Below are 16956 nucleotides of genomic sequence, written 5' to 3' on the forward strand. Positions count from 1 at the left end.
AGGAGGAAAAAAAAAAAAAAGGAGGAAAAAAAAAAGTCCTGCCAATCTGAAGTCTTTCATGAGTAGGGCAGTAGGTCCCAATAGATGCACACTGTTGCCAGACTGAAGGGAGCATAAACATTTTCCCACTGGGTTAGGCGATTGAAAAAAAAAAAAAAAAAGACAAATCTAGTTGTCTAAAAGACAATTCACTGTACACGTTTATTTACAGTTTTGTACACTGTCTTATGAATGGTGACTGCTTTGCTACTTGAGCCATTTTGTTTTTTTTTATAACCAAAGCAAAATATAATCTAATACAAAGTGTTAAAATGCGCCATAGGATATATAATAAAAAAAAAAAAAAAGCAGACATACTATTTCTAGTAAGGAATGTCATTATGGTGTACATAAAAAACAACACAATTATGCTTAAGAAATCACAAACATTTCACGGATTCTACTGAAATGCATAAACTTGCAGCAAAGCTTCATAATGGCATAAAAAATAAAAATAAGAAAAAAAAAATGAAGAATGTTTCTAAACACACAATACTTTTATTCAACCCATTTTTTTTTTCTTTTCCCGGATCCATTACCAATGTTACATGAGCCAAAACAAAAAAAAAAAAAAAATTAAAGCAGATTACTACTAACGTTATCAAGGAGGGAAACAAATAAATTAAACCTAGCAGCCAACATCAGCACAAAATACAGCCAGAACAATGCTGTTAAAAAAAAGGGAAAAAATAAAAATAAAAACAAACCATGAATCGCTAGAGAAGTTTGAATGCATTTTAATCCTCCGCCTTGCAAGATCAGCAAACTATTGTAACTGCATACAATGCAAAATGTAGAGATTTCAAGGTGGGTTATGAGAGCGCACATTTTGGATAAATATTTCTGTAATAGTTAACCCAAAAGAAGAAAAAAAAAAAAAAAAAAAAGCTATTACAGAGATAACCTGGGCAACCACTGCGGACACTGGGAGGAAGGGCGTTGAAATGTTATGATTGGATAACTTAATCTTACCAAAAAAAAAAAAAATATGTGAGGGAATTTGAACATTAGCACAAGACAAAAAGGCGAATGACTTTTCACAATTCTTAGCAATATTGAGGTGGAAATCAAATCTGAATGCAGTCCACTCTGCTTTTGTAGAGGCTTTGGTACAGCTCCCAAGTCGCGATTGCTTGACGCAGTCTCCTATGAAAAAAAAAATACTCAGAAGGCGTCTTCTTAAACAACAAATCTATTCTTGGTGGTGGAGCCGCTCTTAGTAGCCGTATCTGCATGGGACTGAAATCCAATCACTACTTTTGCAGGAAGTCCTAATCTTTCCTTGTAAACCCTCCTATATTTAAAAAGAAAAAAAAAAATACATGTCATTAAATTTAAAGAGTCCATATTTTCTTTCAACAGACAACCTACAATTTTTTTTTAAGAGAAAAACAGTTGTGTTTCTGTAACACAGTGCACCTACATGGGAAAAAAAAAATTTAAACAGTTATGAGCTACAATCCTTGCAGCATACCTTGCCAACACTGAACATCAGCAGCTATCTTTCATAACAATTTAGTAATTACAAAACTAAAGTTACAAGTCTGCTTTAAAAAATAAAATTGTGAGAAATATTGGTATGACCACTGCTTTGAAAGTTCAAGCTCCAATACCATCATTCTCATTTACAGATTTGAAGTCTACAGAAAAACAATGAAACATTTATAATTTTTACTCTAGTCAGATTGAGGTCGATACATTCTGATGAACCAAATTAACATCTCCAAATAATTTACGGAACTGTGCCATGCTCTTTCGGTGCCACTTTGCCATGCTCTTTCGGTGCCACTTTCCCAAACTTCCTGTCAGGAAAAAATGCATACTGAGTACTTCACATGGGGCCAGTTACAAGGGTTAGCAGAGTAATGAGCGGATGTCAATAAGCCTGGAGGAGGGAGGAGCAGGACAGCATGGCTTGCCTGCCCTAGGCTTTGGGGCAGTGCGTTTGCCAGAAGATTTAACCCCCTTAATGACCAGGCCATTTTTTCGGGATACAGCTCTGCGTTATGTTAACTGATAATTGCGCTGTCATGCAAAGTTGTACCCCAATAAGATGTAATTTTTTCCACACAAATAGAGCTTTTGTGTTGTATTTGATCACCAGTTTATTTTTTTGCGCAAAAAAAAAAATATATATATTATACACATATATACACACACACAAATAAAAAAAATGAACAAAAGCAACCTCAAAAATTTAGGCTAATCTGTATTCTGCTACATGTTTTTCGTAACCCCCCACCCAATTAAGTGTATATTGAATGGTTTACGCGAGTGTCTACACTATGGGATATATACTGGAATTTAACCACTTGCAAACCACAGTGTGTGTATGAATACATATTGCTGGCGGCAAGTAGTTTACTGGGGTTATGGCTGAAGCTATCAGCCATGATCCCGATGTATCGTCCTCCAGCCAGCAGCTGGCTTTTTTTATGAAAGCCTTCAGAAGCAACGGCGTTTCTCGGGCTTACTCGTTTTGACCGGCGTGCCTGAGAAACAATCCAATGGTGCGGGCGGTTGGACTAGACTAGATCACCTTTGATCGCCTCTATGGCTTTGGAGGACCCGAGCAACATCCTTACGTCACTTCCAGCCCAGGGTGGAATTTAATTTTAAAAAGCAAATTCAACCACTTACGCTATAGCCGAAAAATGGCTACAGTGCAGGCTCAGTGCCAGGAGGGCATCTATAGACGTCCTCCTGTGATCACGCTGCTGGTGCACTCTGATCGAGTCCTTCAGACTTTGCCGATCACAGAGCAGGGTAAAGGGCCAATCGCAGCAGCCATTTACCATCTGATCAGCTGTCAGCCAAAGACAGCTGATCACAGCAGTAAACAGAAGCTGGTTATTGGCTTTTTATCATCCTCACGATCAGCGTGAGAAAAAACAAAAACTGGTAACCAGCTTCTGTTACAGGGACATCGGTCCCAATCTGTGCCCCTATCAGTACCTCCCATCAGTGGCGCCTCATTAGCGCTTATCAGTGGAGAAACATTACCGGTTTGCAAAATTCTTAAAAGAACTATGAAAAGTTTGTTTTTTTTTGTTTTCAAAAATTTAGCAAAACAAAAAAAAAAAAAAAAAAACAAACCCAGTAGTGTATAAATACCACCAAAAGAAAGCTCCATTTGTGTGAAAAGTTTAGTTTGGGTAGTGTTGCATGACCACACAATTGTCATTCATAGTGCGACAGCCCTGAAAGCTGAAAATTTGCCTGGGCAGGAAGAGTGTAAATGCCCAGGAAACAAGTCGTTAAAGTTTCCCTAACACCACACATGAGGTATCGCTGTGTGTATATATTATATATATATATATATATATATATATATATATATACACACAGTAAAACCTTGGATTGCGAGCATAATACGTTCCGGAAGCATGCTTGTAATCCAAAGCACTCTTATATCAAAGCGAATTTCCCCATAAGAAATAATGGAAACTCAGATGATTCGTTCCACAACCATTTATTCATAAATCCTTCAGTTTATAGTCCATATAAAAAGATTATAGCATTGCGATAGGTTATATAACCATAAAATGTCCATCCACAAATAGCCGCTTCCACAAGGGGATTAGAAGCAAAATCCAGTAGGAGCTACAGAGTATCAAAGAGAAGAAAGGCGCCTCTAAGTGTAGCAATATGGTTCCATTTAATGAAGGTACAACATTTAGCAACTCACATGGTTGATGAATAAAACAGGCACATCTAAGTATGCAGGCATCTGGGGTAAAGCTGTCCACAGGGACCATCTTCTGCACCGCCGGCTGCCAGTCTGTAATCCTGACCAGGAAGACCACCCTGCAGTAAAGGGATCTGAAAGCGAGGGGCAGCATGGAAGGGATGACGTAGATGGCGGTGTGGAGGATGGTCTATGTGGACAGCTTTAGCCTGGATGCCTGCATACTTAGATGTGCCTGTTCCAATCCTCAACCATGTGAGTTGCTAAATGTTGTACCTTCATTAAATTTAACCATATTGCTACACTTAGAGGCGCCTCTCTTCTCTTTTATACTCAGCTGTGACTTGAGGCTACTTGTATATCAAGACATCGCTTGTAAACCAAGTAAAAATTTATTTGAAAATGTTGCTTGTCTTGCAAAGCGCTCTTAAACCAAGTTACTCTCAAACCAAGGTTTTACTATATATATATATATATATATATATATATATATATATATATATATATATATATTAGGGCTGCGCATCTTCACTTACCTCACAATTCGATGCGATTATTAGGGTCACGATTCGTTAAGTTTCCGCGATGCATCACGATTACTATGGGGACCCTTTTCTAAAGGGGGATCTGTGGTGACCATGCTCTAAAGGCGGATCTATGGGGACCCTTCTCTAAAGGGGGATCCCCCCATAGATCCCCCTTTAGTAGAGCAGGTCCCCCCATAGATCCCCCTTTAGAGCAGGCCACATCAGGTTAGAAGAGTTACCTGATGCTAGTTGTAGTAACGTAGGCCCTGGTAAGGAGGAATGCTGAGCTCTGTAGTCCCCCTAGTTGTAGTATAGCAGGCTCTGGTAAGGAGGAATGCTGGGCTCTGTACAGAGCCCAGCATTCCTCCTTACCAAGGCCCGTTCTACTACAACTAGGGGGACTACAGAGCCCAGCATTCCTCCTTACCAGGGCCTACTGTACTACAACTAGGGGGAACTACAGAGCCCAGCATTCCTCCTTACCAGGGTCTGTTATACAACAACTACGGGGACTACAGAGTCTGTAGTAGTCCCCCTAGTTGTAGTATAACAGGCCCTGGTAAGGAGGAATGATGGGCTCTGTAGTGCCCCTAGTAGAATTATAGCAGGCCCTGTAGTGCCCCGACTTACCAGGAAGCAGAGCTGCAGCCAGTTGTGGATGCAGTCGCGGTAGGTGTATGGAGTAGGGCTCGGACAGGTCCTGGGTGATGAGCCTCATGTCGGGAATTTGGAGCTTGGACTAGTGCAGTGCATGGTACAGGCGGAAAAAGCAGGGCCTCCTCGCTCCCCTGCGGTCAACTTAGGCTGTCTGCCGAGAACCGCACCGCTACCAGAAGTGTACAGAGCTGGGAAGGCCGCGACTTCGGGCGGTTGGGCAGCAGCGTGCTAAGTGGGCGTGCCGTGTGTATCCCGGGGCCAGAGAGAGCACTGATAGCTCCGCTCTACTCTCCCGCGCCGCGAGGAGGAGCTCCAAATCCCACAAGCCCGGCCAGCGCCGCCATGTCACTTCTGTCCCCGCCCCCGGAAGTGACGTCATTAGGTAATCGATTATTCAACCACCCCGAATCGATTCGGCGATTATATTCAGCAGCCCATATATTATATACACACACACACATCGATATATCCATCGAGACTAGAGATAGACATCTATATCCATCGAGACTAGAGATAGACATCTATATCCATCGAGACTAGAGATAGACATCTATATCCATCGAGACTAGAGATAGACATCTATATCCATCGAGACTAGAGATAGACATCTATATCCATCGAGACTAGAGATAGAGACAGAGACAGATTATATAGAGATATTATATATATATATATATATATATATATATATATATATATATATATATATATATATATATATATATTATACACACATACACATACACATACATACATATATACAGGGCTTGGCAATTTTGCCTGAAATCTAGGAGCTAGTTTGTTTTTTTTTTGTTTTTTTAAACCACCAAGCTTTATTTCCAAAAAAATCACATACTAAACTTACACAATGACGACTAGAACCCCTCTCCTCTATAGCGCAATCGGATGGAAACAGACTGTTTCCATCCGATGCCATCTGATCCGATCCACAGGATGGATAGAAAATAGAACCACCATCTGTCTGTTTTTGGCAGACAGGATCAGATGGCGGCAGATTACCGCTCCATAGGAGACTGAAGGGTCCGATCAGGTCTGCCTGAAAAACTGACAGGCGGACCTGACCAGACAGCCTGTGTGAAAGGGGCCTTTGGCTGTGTGGCATGGCGATGAGGGAAAAAAAAAAAAAAAAATATATATATATACACACACACACACACACACACATACATACATACATACATACACACATACATACACACATACATACATACACACATGCATACATATGTATGAAGCCTGCAAAAACTTCCCTCATCTCCTCTTGGGGAGGAGATGGGACAGGCATGGAGAACAGGCAGGGGAAACAGCCATTAGTGACTGCTTGTCAAACTCCCGGCCACCACAAGAGGGCGCCAGTTCCCCGTTCTCTCACTGCAGAAGGCCAAAAAGCCACGGCCTCAATTATCGGATGGAGCGGTAGTCCGTGAACTCGGGGAGTGGGTGGGGGGCGCAAAAGGGACAGGACACCCCCTGCAGTGCACCCCAGGCTGCTAATTCTAGTCGCCAATGCGACCTGGGGTTTGTCGAAATATAGATAGAGATGGATAGATAGAGATAGATGTTTCGGGGTTAAAAGTAATTTCCTAGCCAAAAAAAAATAAAAAAAAAGGGGGGGGGATTTTTGTCTTACCGTAAAAGCCATTTCTCTGATGTTCACTGACTGATTCAGAGCCTGATCTTAATAACCATTGGGTTATACTTCCCTCCTACAGGAGTAGGACACTACTCCTGAAAGGGGGGGGGGGGTCTGGCTATGCCTGTGGGCAGTCCCAGGGGGTATACTCCCCCTCTCTCTGCTATAAGAACTCAGTTTGGTTACAAGCAGTGTCAGAAGAATTACAACTCCACGGTGCTGTCTGTCAATGATTGGAGAAATGGATTTTACGTTAAATCAAACATCCAATTTTCTCTTTCGTTCATTCACGGACACCGCTTCTGATGTTAAACCATTGGGATGTCCCAAAGCAGTGTTAAACATGAGGGGTGGGGACAGAAAAAAAAAAAAAAAAAAAAAAAATCAAAGCTAAAATAGTAGCCAACCAGGCAAAAGGACTTTATATATATATATATATATATATACATATATATACACACACACACATACACCCACCCTCAGAGGATCAGGTCTTCTAAACAGCAGCCTGCAAAACCTTGCGGCCAAAAGAAGCATCCGCAGATGCAAAGACATTCACTTTATAAAAAACTTGTGAAATGTGCACCGACGTTCAAGTGGCTGCCTTGCAAACCTGCGTCGCTGACACCTGATGGAAGGCCAAGGAGGCACCAAGCGCCCGAGTAGAGTCCTCCTTGACAGGGAAGGGAGGAACCTGGATCCCTGATGGCAAAGGTCTGAATAACCCTCTGTCTGATCCATCTGGAAATGGTCGCAGAGGAAGCAGACCAGCCTTTCCAAAGCCCATTCGTGAGCAAATAGGGAGTCAGACTTTCAAAAGAAAAAAAAAAAAAAAAAAAAAACTCGCAAGCCATCAGGTAAACTCTAATTGCCCAGACCACATCCAAGGCATACAAGGCAATTTCCTTCAGATGTTTAGGCCTGGGACACAGGGAAGGCAACACAAGGTCTTAAATGAAAATGAGACAACCTTAGGAAGGAACGACGTACAGGGGCAGAGAACCACCTCATCTCTGAATCACCAAGGTGAACGACAGAATAACGCCGCCAGCTCCAACACCCTGCACGCAGAGGTAATAGCCACCAAAAAAGCCACCTTTTGAGACAGAACAAGTAAGGGAATCTCCTGAAGATTCTCAAAGGGAAGCTTCTGGAGGAATGAAAGCACCAAATTGAGGTCCCAAGGTGGCAACGGAGACTGTACTGGAAGAACCAAATGTCATACATCCTGAAGAAAGGTACGCACCAGGGAGTGAGAGGCCAAGGGTTGTTGGAAGAAGACCTGCCAAAAGCAGACACCTGGCCCTTGATGGTACTCTAGGCCAATTTCTGCTCAACCCCCCCTTGAAGGTCAAGATCCGAGTCACCAAGGCGCAAGGGTGAACCTCAAGGAGACTAACGCCACACGATACAAGTCTTCCACATACGATGGTAGATCTCCATAGAAGTTGATTTCCTAGCTTTTAACGGCGTAGGAATTACCGATAAAACATCTATCCTTAAGCAGTCGACCCTGAGGGATAAAAAAAAAATCACTTACGAGCCAACGAGGAGAGCCCACATCTACAACGGGGTTCCTTGGCCTTAGTAGCCTGCGGAAGAAAAGCACTTTCCCCCTGGGAGACCCTTGATGTCATCCAGGGTAGCCCCAAAAAGGTGATCTCCTTGAAAGGGGAGGTCAAGGTCTTTTTAGAAGTCTGGTCTTCAGACCAGCATTTGAGCCAAAAAAACATGCAGAAGGACCACTGCCGAAACAGAGCCGAGCCGCATCTGAAGAGGCATCGCAGATAAACGGCAGCCCCTGGACCAACTGGTCCGCCAGCTCAGCAAAGGCAGGGGAGAGCTGGTCTCCCTCCAGGTCATGATGTATAAGCTTAGCCCACTTGGTCAGTTTGTGACACCAGGGCAATGATGAATACCGGCCTCAGTGCCGAACCAGCCAGAGTGAACATATTGCAGGCCACAGCCTTCACCTTCCTGTCAGCTGGATCCTTAAAGGCCGGGGAATCTTTCACCAGAATCATGGTTGCTTTGTTCAATCTGGAAACCGGAGGGTCCACCACTAGTGCAACAATCCAATTCTTAAGGGACTCCTCATAAGAGTAATGCCTGGAAAATCACTTAGGGACCCGAAGGGGCTGCTTTGGTTGTCCCCACTCTTTAGCGAAAATTCTGTCAAAATAGGCAGGGAAAGGAAACACTTTTGCTGCCCTGAATGGCTTGCAAGTGTCAAAGGGAACCTGCGCCTCCGTCGCAGCTGTGTCCATCTTCAAGGTCTCGCGCACAGATACAATCAGTGCTTCCACCAGTGCCTTTTTCGTGCACGGTAGCAAATGTGGTGGAATTAGCCTCACTTATTAGGGGATTCTGGGCACGTGGTTGCAGACCCAGCAGAGTGACCCACGTCCGCCAAATCCGAATCTGGACCTGATGAGAAAAAAAAGGCAGGGGAAGGCGGGGGTGCCTTTTGCTAGCCCGTCACCCGAAAAGCCACCTCCACCCAGGACACAAAAAAGACTCCAGGACGGCAGTCGATGGATGGTTGGGACGCGGAGGGCCCCACAGCCTCAGAGGGGATCAGGTAGCGAGATGTGCTCCAAAGACTCCATGAGTCACCAGGGGGACACCCCTAAGTGTAAAAACACAGCAAAGGGACAACTCCCACTGCAGTGGCAGCACAACCCGGTCGCCAGGCACAAAGCGATCAGCAGCAGAAGGGGAAAGAACCCCACCAGATTCACCACCCAGCAGAAACAGGCACCTGCAGCCACCAGGATAGTTTGCACTTCACGTGCAGCAATCAGGAAGTGAAAGGATCCAGGAGTCAGCACCAGGGGTATGAGCAGGGGCTCCCACCACCGTAATGGCTGCCGTCGCAAAATGGCCACTGGAACAAATATGGCCACTGTGCTTAGAAACACACAGGCAACAGCAAAATGGTGGCCCCACAAGGGATCCCAAGGCATCAAAGACAGGACCCCAGGCAGGACAGTGGGCCCTGGCAGGAAAAGTCCCACCGGGTACAACCCACCCCAAAGCGCTGATAGTCTGATCCCTGGTGGCGCACCTCCCTTGCCCCCATAGCTCCCTGCCCCCACCCCAGGTGGTGGATGGGGGACAGATGAAAGGGGGTGCCTGACGGTAGGAGGGGAATCCGGAGGCCCACGTCCACCCAAAAACCCTCCAGGGGGAGAGGGGGGTGCAGCAACTCACCATACCAGGAACCAGGCGGGCACCGCTCCAAACAGAACCCCTCTCCATCGAAATGGGGGGGGGCTGTCAGCCAGGAGGAACGCGGGCCGAGACCCGGGCGTATGCAATCTCCCGCGGCGTTTAACTCGCAGGCCAGCCCTTGCCCAGTGAGACTATGTCGCGGCCGACCTAGCGCGGAGCCAAGGACTGCGCACGCGCTGGCCAGACTGGGGTGACCACTGGATCTAGATTATCCAACCCGTCACCCAGTTCTGCAGTTGATTGTAGATCTCAGAAAAAACAGGATAAAGGTCTATATCTAAAAAGAACAAACATTTTGCCAGAACCAGAGATTCCAGCAAGGAACTAGGTCTTTAATCCTGACTAGGCAGAAAAAACCTATAGCAGAGGGAGTATTTTCCCCTGGGCCAGCCCATAGGTGTAGCCAGATTTTTTCTGCCTAGTGTCCTCCTGTAGGGGGCACAATATCCCATTGGTTATGAAGATCAGGAGCTGTGTCTCAATGAACGAAAGAAATACAGATTTAAACTTTTAAACAAAAAAAATATGACAGAAAAGATTTGCTCTTTAAGTAGTTAAACCCAACATTTAATTACTATTAATAAGGCAAAAAATTGCAGATTTTACAAGCATACTGAAATCAGACGCCTATGAAAATTAAAGTGTGAAACACATCTAAAATACAGTAACTGAAAGATACTCTACTCTTGTAGCAAACATTTTCATGTCATTCTAGCAATACAATTTATGAATAAAGTGCAAAGTGTTTACAATAGATCAACTGTTGGTGCTTTCCATGCATTTTTCAGTAAAATGGTAACACAACTTACCCTATATGTGTGATTGCGTCCCTGTTATCACATTCAGTAGTCCAGATTGCTATTTTGTCTCCTTTTGCTCTAACATTTACAACAGCTCCACATACATCATCACTGTGTTCATCAAATGACTCTCCAATAAGGCACATGAGCTAAAAAGGAAAATCAAGAATTGACTATATTGTATTCAGTTCCTCTCTGATCCACATTGTATCTTATAAAAGAAAAAACTCATGGACAAAAAAAAAAAAAAAAAAAAATCACAAAAGTAGCCAAAACACAAGCTTTCAGCAAACACCTCTTCCTACAGACTAGACCAGCACTGTCCAGAGCAGCGCTACAAAAGTTTCCCTATAATCCGGTAGCAGAAGGCATACTCCCTACCCTGATCCCACATTGCAAATAAAAAAATGTAAAAGTAACTTTAAATTGCTACTTGCACAGCTGGTTAAGAGGGGATTCCACTTAAGAGCTTTAGCATACAAAAGCTTGGCTGTTTCCAACATTGTTCGGTTTTGTCACTCTCCATTTTCAGCACAGCTGAACTTCAAAATGTTCTGTAAAGATACACATACTACATATCCCCAACATCATAAAAATTAGAAAATTAAACTTCATGCTAGATCTTTTATATTGAAGTTATAGAACAGGGGTAAGGAATTACAATTCAAGGAGGTCTGGTCGCTACATTTTTCTTTGGGCCGAGGTCTGAATCTCAAGTCTGTGCTATGACTCAAAGATGGGCAAGACAAAAACGTGTCCAACAGCGTTGTTCTTGGCATAATATGCCCATCAGCATGACCCTTAGCATAAAATATGCCCATCAGGGTGACCCTTAGCATAAATAGGGGGCACCCTGATGGGCACATAGCACTCTAATGGGCACATCGTGTTAGGGGGCACTCTGATGGGCACATTTTATGTTAGGGGGTACGCAGATGAGCAAAACAAAAACGTGTCCATCAGCGTTGCTCTTAACAAAATCTGCCCATTAGAGTGCCCCTTAACATAAAATCTGCCCATCAGCGTGTCCCTTAACATAAAATCTGCCCATCAGACTGCTTTTTACAAAATAAGCAACCCCCTCAAAAATGTGCCCCACATACCTTTGGTAGCGGAAAATGTGAGATATACCTCGCAAGGGGTGAGAGTCAGGAACCGAGAACAGCACAGGGTGCGGGGCGTGCACGTGATGTCACGCCCCCTACTCGCAGCCCGGCTGAGTGAGAGTCGGGAGCCGCAGTTAGGAGCAGGGCATGCACGTGACATCACACCCAAACTCGCTGCCTGGCTGGGAGTGAGCCGGGAGCCGTAGCAAGAAGCAGGGGGGGCGGGGCGCACGCACGGGACGTCACTGGTTGATGGGACACCCGCGGTCCCAGTAAACCAATGACTGCTTATAGTGGCGGCCTGACGGTTCGGGCAGATGCATAGTGCGGTCAGTTCTCGGGCCGCCATTTAAGGACGGCTGTTATAGAAGGTTCCTGCCCACATGGGAGTTTACTTCCACCTTTATTTTCTAGTCCCCTAGAGATCTAGTAAACTGTCAGCTGATTTAAAAGGATTGAAAAGATTGTTTTGTCTATTAAAAACAACATATCTTCCTTTCTCTATGCAATGGTTCTGCACACAGCAGACCTGAGTGACCCCCATAGAAAACAGTTTTATCTGGGGGCACTCGTGCAGGCTCATTCCCGAACCATCCTGTCTGCATCTATTGACAGGTGGGGAGTGGGAGCATTAATCTGCACTGTGAGGCGGCAGAGAGCCACTTCTCTTCTGCACATCGCTTGATTGAGATCGGGCTCAGGTAGGGGGGCTGGGGGATCCTCTGCAACAGAAGGGTTTTTACCTTATGGCATAGAATGCAGAAAGGTAAAAAACCTTAAGGCTTTAGAACCACTTTAACTGTTCAATACCTACCAAAAGCTGAAAAATTTGTTTTGGACGGATGAACCCTTTAGTCTCACATGTTAAAGCGGTTGTAAACCCTATAAAAAAAAACCTGCAAGACAAAGGCATAATGAGCTAGTATGCATTGCAATACTAGCCCATTATGTGTAACTTACCTTAAAACGAAGCCCCGACACGGACCCCCGGACATCGCTGCGGGCGCTGCCATGATCCCTCGTCGTCTCTTCCAGGTTCGGCGGCTCCGGCGCGCTGATTGGCCGGAAGAGATGGCTCCGGCGCGATGATTGGCCGGAGCCACGATGACTTCACTCCCGCGCATGCGCGCGGGAGTGATTTTTCCGGCAAGCTCCCGGCAACTTAATTGAAGGTCCCCCCGGACCTTCAGAGCGCGAGCGACTGCATGCACTGTAAATATCTCCTAAACCGTGCCAGTTTAGGAGATATTATTTGTACCTACAGGTAAGCCTTATTATAGGCTTAACTGTAGGTAAAAGTGTCAAAAAGTGGGATACTACCGCTTTAACCCTATACTCCTATAAAGAGCACATAATATATCTAGCTCTCTATAATGCAAAAATCACACTGTAAATTGCCAATTTCTAACAATGTTGGAGTCGCAGGTCTCCCCACCATTTCTACATACAAATATGGAGTCATTAGAAAAATGGTGTTGACTACATCCAGGCATCCTAGCCTTTTTGGTATAAATGGGTATACTCTACAGGCTTAACTATTTGCATATATTGACAGTGTTGATAGATTAAGTAGGTCCTTCACACACCTTGTAGTCAGACCTGTTCTTCTATCATTTGCTTTAGGAGGATAGTATCAGTAAAATCCAAATAACTTCTCTGGATTTACTTTCTTAGTCCTCCATTCAGTGAGTGCGTTTTCAAGAAAGAGTAGACATCCGGCATATAAAACAGATTCAATACTAAAAATTACACTCATGAAGGTTACCGTTTCATCATTCACACAGTTTGCAGATAAACCAACTGACATGAAACCAGAAAATTCCTAACCACCAAAACCTAGGGGGGCACATTTATGCAAATACATAAAATGGCACCTCACTTCTGGGCTAAAAAAGTGACAAGAAATGTTACCAATCCAGTAAAATGTAGGATGGAGTCTGGCACAGCTCAGCTTCAGGAACTGAAGTTGTTGTATGCATAGCCTTGCGCCCCAGATTTACAGAGCAAGTACATTCTTTTTTACCTCAGTGATCACAGATTCAGAATTAAGATTTGAATCAGATTGACTGAGGACAGGACAGATGCTGTAGTTTGGGAATAGTTTGGCAAGTTGCCCAATATGAAAAAGTTACAAAATTCTAGAAAATACAACTGTAGATTACCATCATTCAGGAAAACCCCATGCCAGTAAACAAAAGCCAAGAAAACCCACCGTTTCTAACCAAAAGCGGTCAAGGTCATTTCTCCTTTGCTGCTTATTAAGTGTAATTAGCCATCTTCCCCCACGCTTATTTTTCTCATCTTCCCACATGGGCTCAATCCCATCCTGTAGAAAAAAAAAAAAAAAAGTTATGGGATTTTTGACTTACCGTAAAATCCATTTCTCTGTTCATTTACGGACACAGCTCCTATCTTCTTGGCTAAGTGTGTTACACTGTCCCCTACAGGAGTAGGACGCTAGGCAGAAAATAACTTGACTACGCCTATGACGCAGTTCCAGGGGGTATACTCCTCTCTGCTATATGTACTCAGTTTTGTTACAAGCAGTGTCAAAGGAAGAAAAAACCAACACCATAGAGGGGGTGGGTGCTGTGTCCCATCAATGAACATCAGAAATGGACAGCAAGAAAAAATAAATACTTCCCAAGGCTAAACCTAGCCAACCAGGTAATGTGGAGCTCAACTATAAAACTGGAGCTCACCTGAAAAAAATAAACACCCTCAGGGGACCAAGTCCTCTAAACAGCAGCCTGCAAAACTTTGCAGCCAATGGAAGCATCCGCAGATGCCAGCACATCCACCTACGTGTGCACAGACGACCAGGTGGTCGCCTTGTAAACCTGTATCACTGACGCCTGACGGAAGGCCCAGGAGGCACTTAGCGCCTGAGTAGAGTGTGCCTGAACATGTAAAGGAGGAACCTGACCCGAATCACTGTCCGATCCATCTGGAAATGTCGCAGCAGAAGCAATCATCCCTTTCCGAGGTCCATTCGTTGAGGACAAATAGTGAGTCTGACGTCCTAAAAAGACTCCATAGTACTCCGACTGCCCGAACCACATCCAGGGAATGCAAGGCAATTTCCTTAGCATGCTGAGGCCAGGGACACAGGGAAGGCAGCACAATATCTTCATTAAAATGAAAATCAGAGATGACCTTCGGAAGGAACGACGGACGTGGACGAAGAACCACCAGGTAAGGTGAACGACAAGACAGCTCGCCAGCTCTGGCACCCTGCGGGCAGAAGTAATAGCCACCAAAAAGGCCACCTTCTGGGACCACGTAAGCAGGGGAACCTCCTACATTTTTAAAAGGAGGCTTCTGGTGAACTAACACCAAATGGAGATCCCAGGCCAGCAAAGAAGACAGCACTGGAGGAGCCAAGTGTCGATCACGCTAAATAAAAAAAAAAGGTATGCACCAAGGAATGTATGGCCAATGGACGTTGAAAGAATCGCCAAGACTGAAACTTGGCCCTTCATGGTACTCAAGGTCAGGCGCTGCTCAAGCCCCTGTTGGAGGAAAGCCAAGATCCAATCCACCGAAGAGGGTGAACCCCAAGAGACTCACTACGCAATCTACGTCTTCCAAGTGCGATGGCAAATCTTCCTAGAGGTAGATTTCCTAGCCTTTAAAAGCGTAGGAATCAGATTCAGACAAACCTCGATCATCCCTGAAGACGAATCGTCCAATGATCCAGACAAAGTCTGATCGCTCAGAGTTCCAGTACATTGATTGGTAAACCCTGGGCTAGGAGTCCAAACCACCTGAGCACAATCTGTGCCGAGGACGCCCCCCCCACCCGGACAGGATGGAATCCATGGTGACAACCGTCCAGTGCAGGGGAAGAAAAGATTTTTCCCTGACAAAGTGACGGAGAACGAAGCCACCAAACCAGGAACCCTCTCGCACTCCGGCTCAACAGGATCAGATTGTCTAGAGACTGAGGATTCTTGTTCCATTTTACCAGAATCTTTTTTTCAGACACCTTGTGTGGAACCAAGCATACGGAAACGCCTCTAAAGGTAGACACCATCAGGACCAGCACCCACATGCAAGTCCGAAGAGATGACTGTCTGGCTTGAGATTGCCTCCTGCAATTTCTGGAGTTTTTCCAGAGGAAAAAACATACTGGCTGAGTCTAGAGTTAGGCCCAGATATTCCAGACGGGTGGACGGAACTAGAGCAGACTTCTGAAGATTTAGAATCCACCAGCAGAGTTATGTCCCAAGTTGTCGAGAAGAGCAGTCGGAGACTGCGCTCGCAAAAGCAGATCACCCAGGTACCACAGTACTGCGATCCACCGCTGACGCAACAATGCTAGCACCGGGGCCAATACTTTTGTGAAGACCCGAAAAGCGGAGGCGAGACCAAAGGGTAACGCCACAAACTGATCATGCTCCTCGCCCAAGGCAAAGCAGAGGAAGTGCTAGTGGCCAACACATATTGGGATGTGAAGGTAGTCGTCCTTGATGTCAATGGAAGCGAGGCAATCGTGCGGATGGACTCCCATTCGGGACTTCTGTACCCACACAAAGCAGTTTAGCGCCTTGAGCTCCAGAATTGGACGTACCTTGCCTTCCTTCCTGGGAACTAAATGGGTTTGTCTAAAACCCCTGAAAACATTCCGATGTTAGAACAGGAACAATCACCCCTTGAAGTAACAAGTCTTACTTGCTCTAAAGAGATCCCCTAAACTATCTGGGGACAAGCGCAGGTTGGAAGGGAAGAATCTTTCCAGAGGATAAGATCGAAACTCGATCTTGTAGCTGGAGCGAATGACTTTGTGGACCCACTTGTCCTTATTGTCCATGGATCCGGAAACCAGTGAAGACATCCCCTCACCCCAGACACGGTTGACGGCGCCCCTTAATGCAGAGAAAACTTGTCAGCAGATCTGACAGAGCGCGCTCGTGTCTTGCTAGATGGGGCTACTTACCCTTGGAAGCCTGTGGAAGAGTACTCTTTATCCCTGTGAGGCCTTTGATGATGTCATCCAAGGAAGCTCCAAAAAGGCCATCCCCAAAAATGGAAGATTGGATAAGGCCTTCTTAGAAGCCTGGTCTGCAGACCAGCATTTCAGCCAGATAATACACCCCAGGACCACTGCTGAGACAAACCGTCTAGAAATCAAGGGAGCTGCATCCAAAGAGGCATCGCAGACAAACTTGTCTGACACCAGGGCAATAGTAAATACCGGCCTAAGTGTCCAACCAGCCGCAGTGAAGATATGGCGGGTCAAGGCCTCCGA

General features: G+C 45.1%; 1 protein-coding gene across 1 annotated transcript in view; it reads right to left on the bottom strand.

Annotated features, from left to right (window-relative positions):
- Nucleotides 1–760: 760 nt before the first annotated feature.
- The window catches only part of EIF4E (eukaryotic translation initiation factor 4E), a gene marked incomplete at its 5' end in the record, with an annotated part of 32439 nt that continues 16243 nt past the window's right edge, over nucleotides 761–16956 (bottom strand). Inside the window, 3 exons of the mRNA XM_082275384.1 lie at nucleotides 761–1333; nucleotides 10609–10748; nucleotides 13918–14031. Coding sequence (XP_082131510.1) covers nucleotides 1219–1333; nucleotides 10609–10748; nucleotides 13918–14031 — 369 coding nt within the window. The remainder of the gene's footprint in view (nucleotides 1334–10608; nucleotides 10749–13917; nucleotides 14032–16956) is intronic.

The sequence above is a fragment of the Pelophylax lessonae genome (assembly GCF_965119305.1).
Source record: "Pelophylax lessonae genome assembly, chromosome: 1".
Classification (NCBI taxonomy): domain Eukaryota; kingdom Metazoa; phylum Chordata; class Amphibia; order Anura; family Ranidae; genus Pelophylax; species Pelophylax lessonae.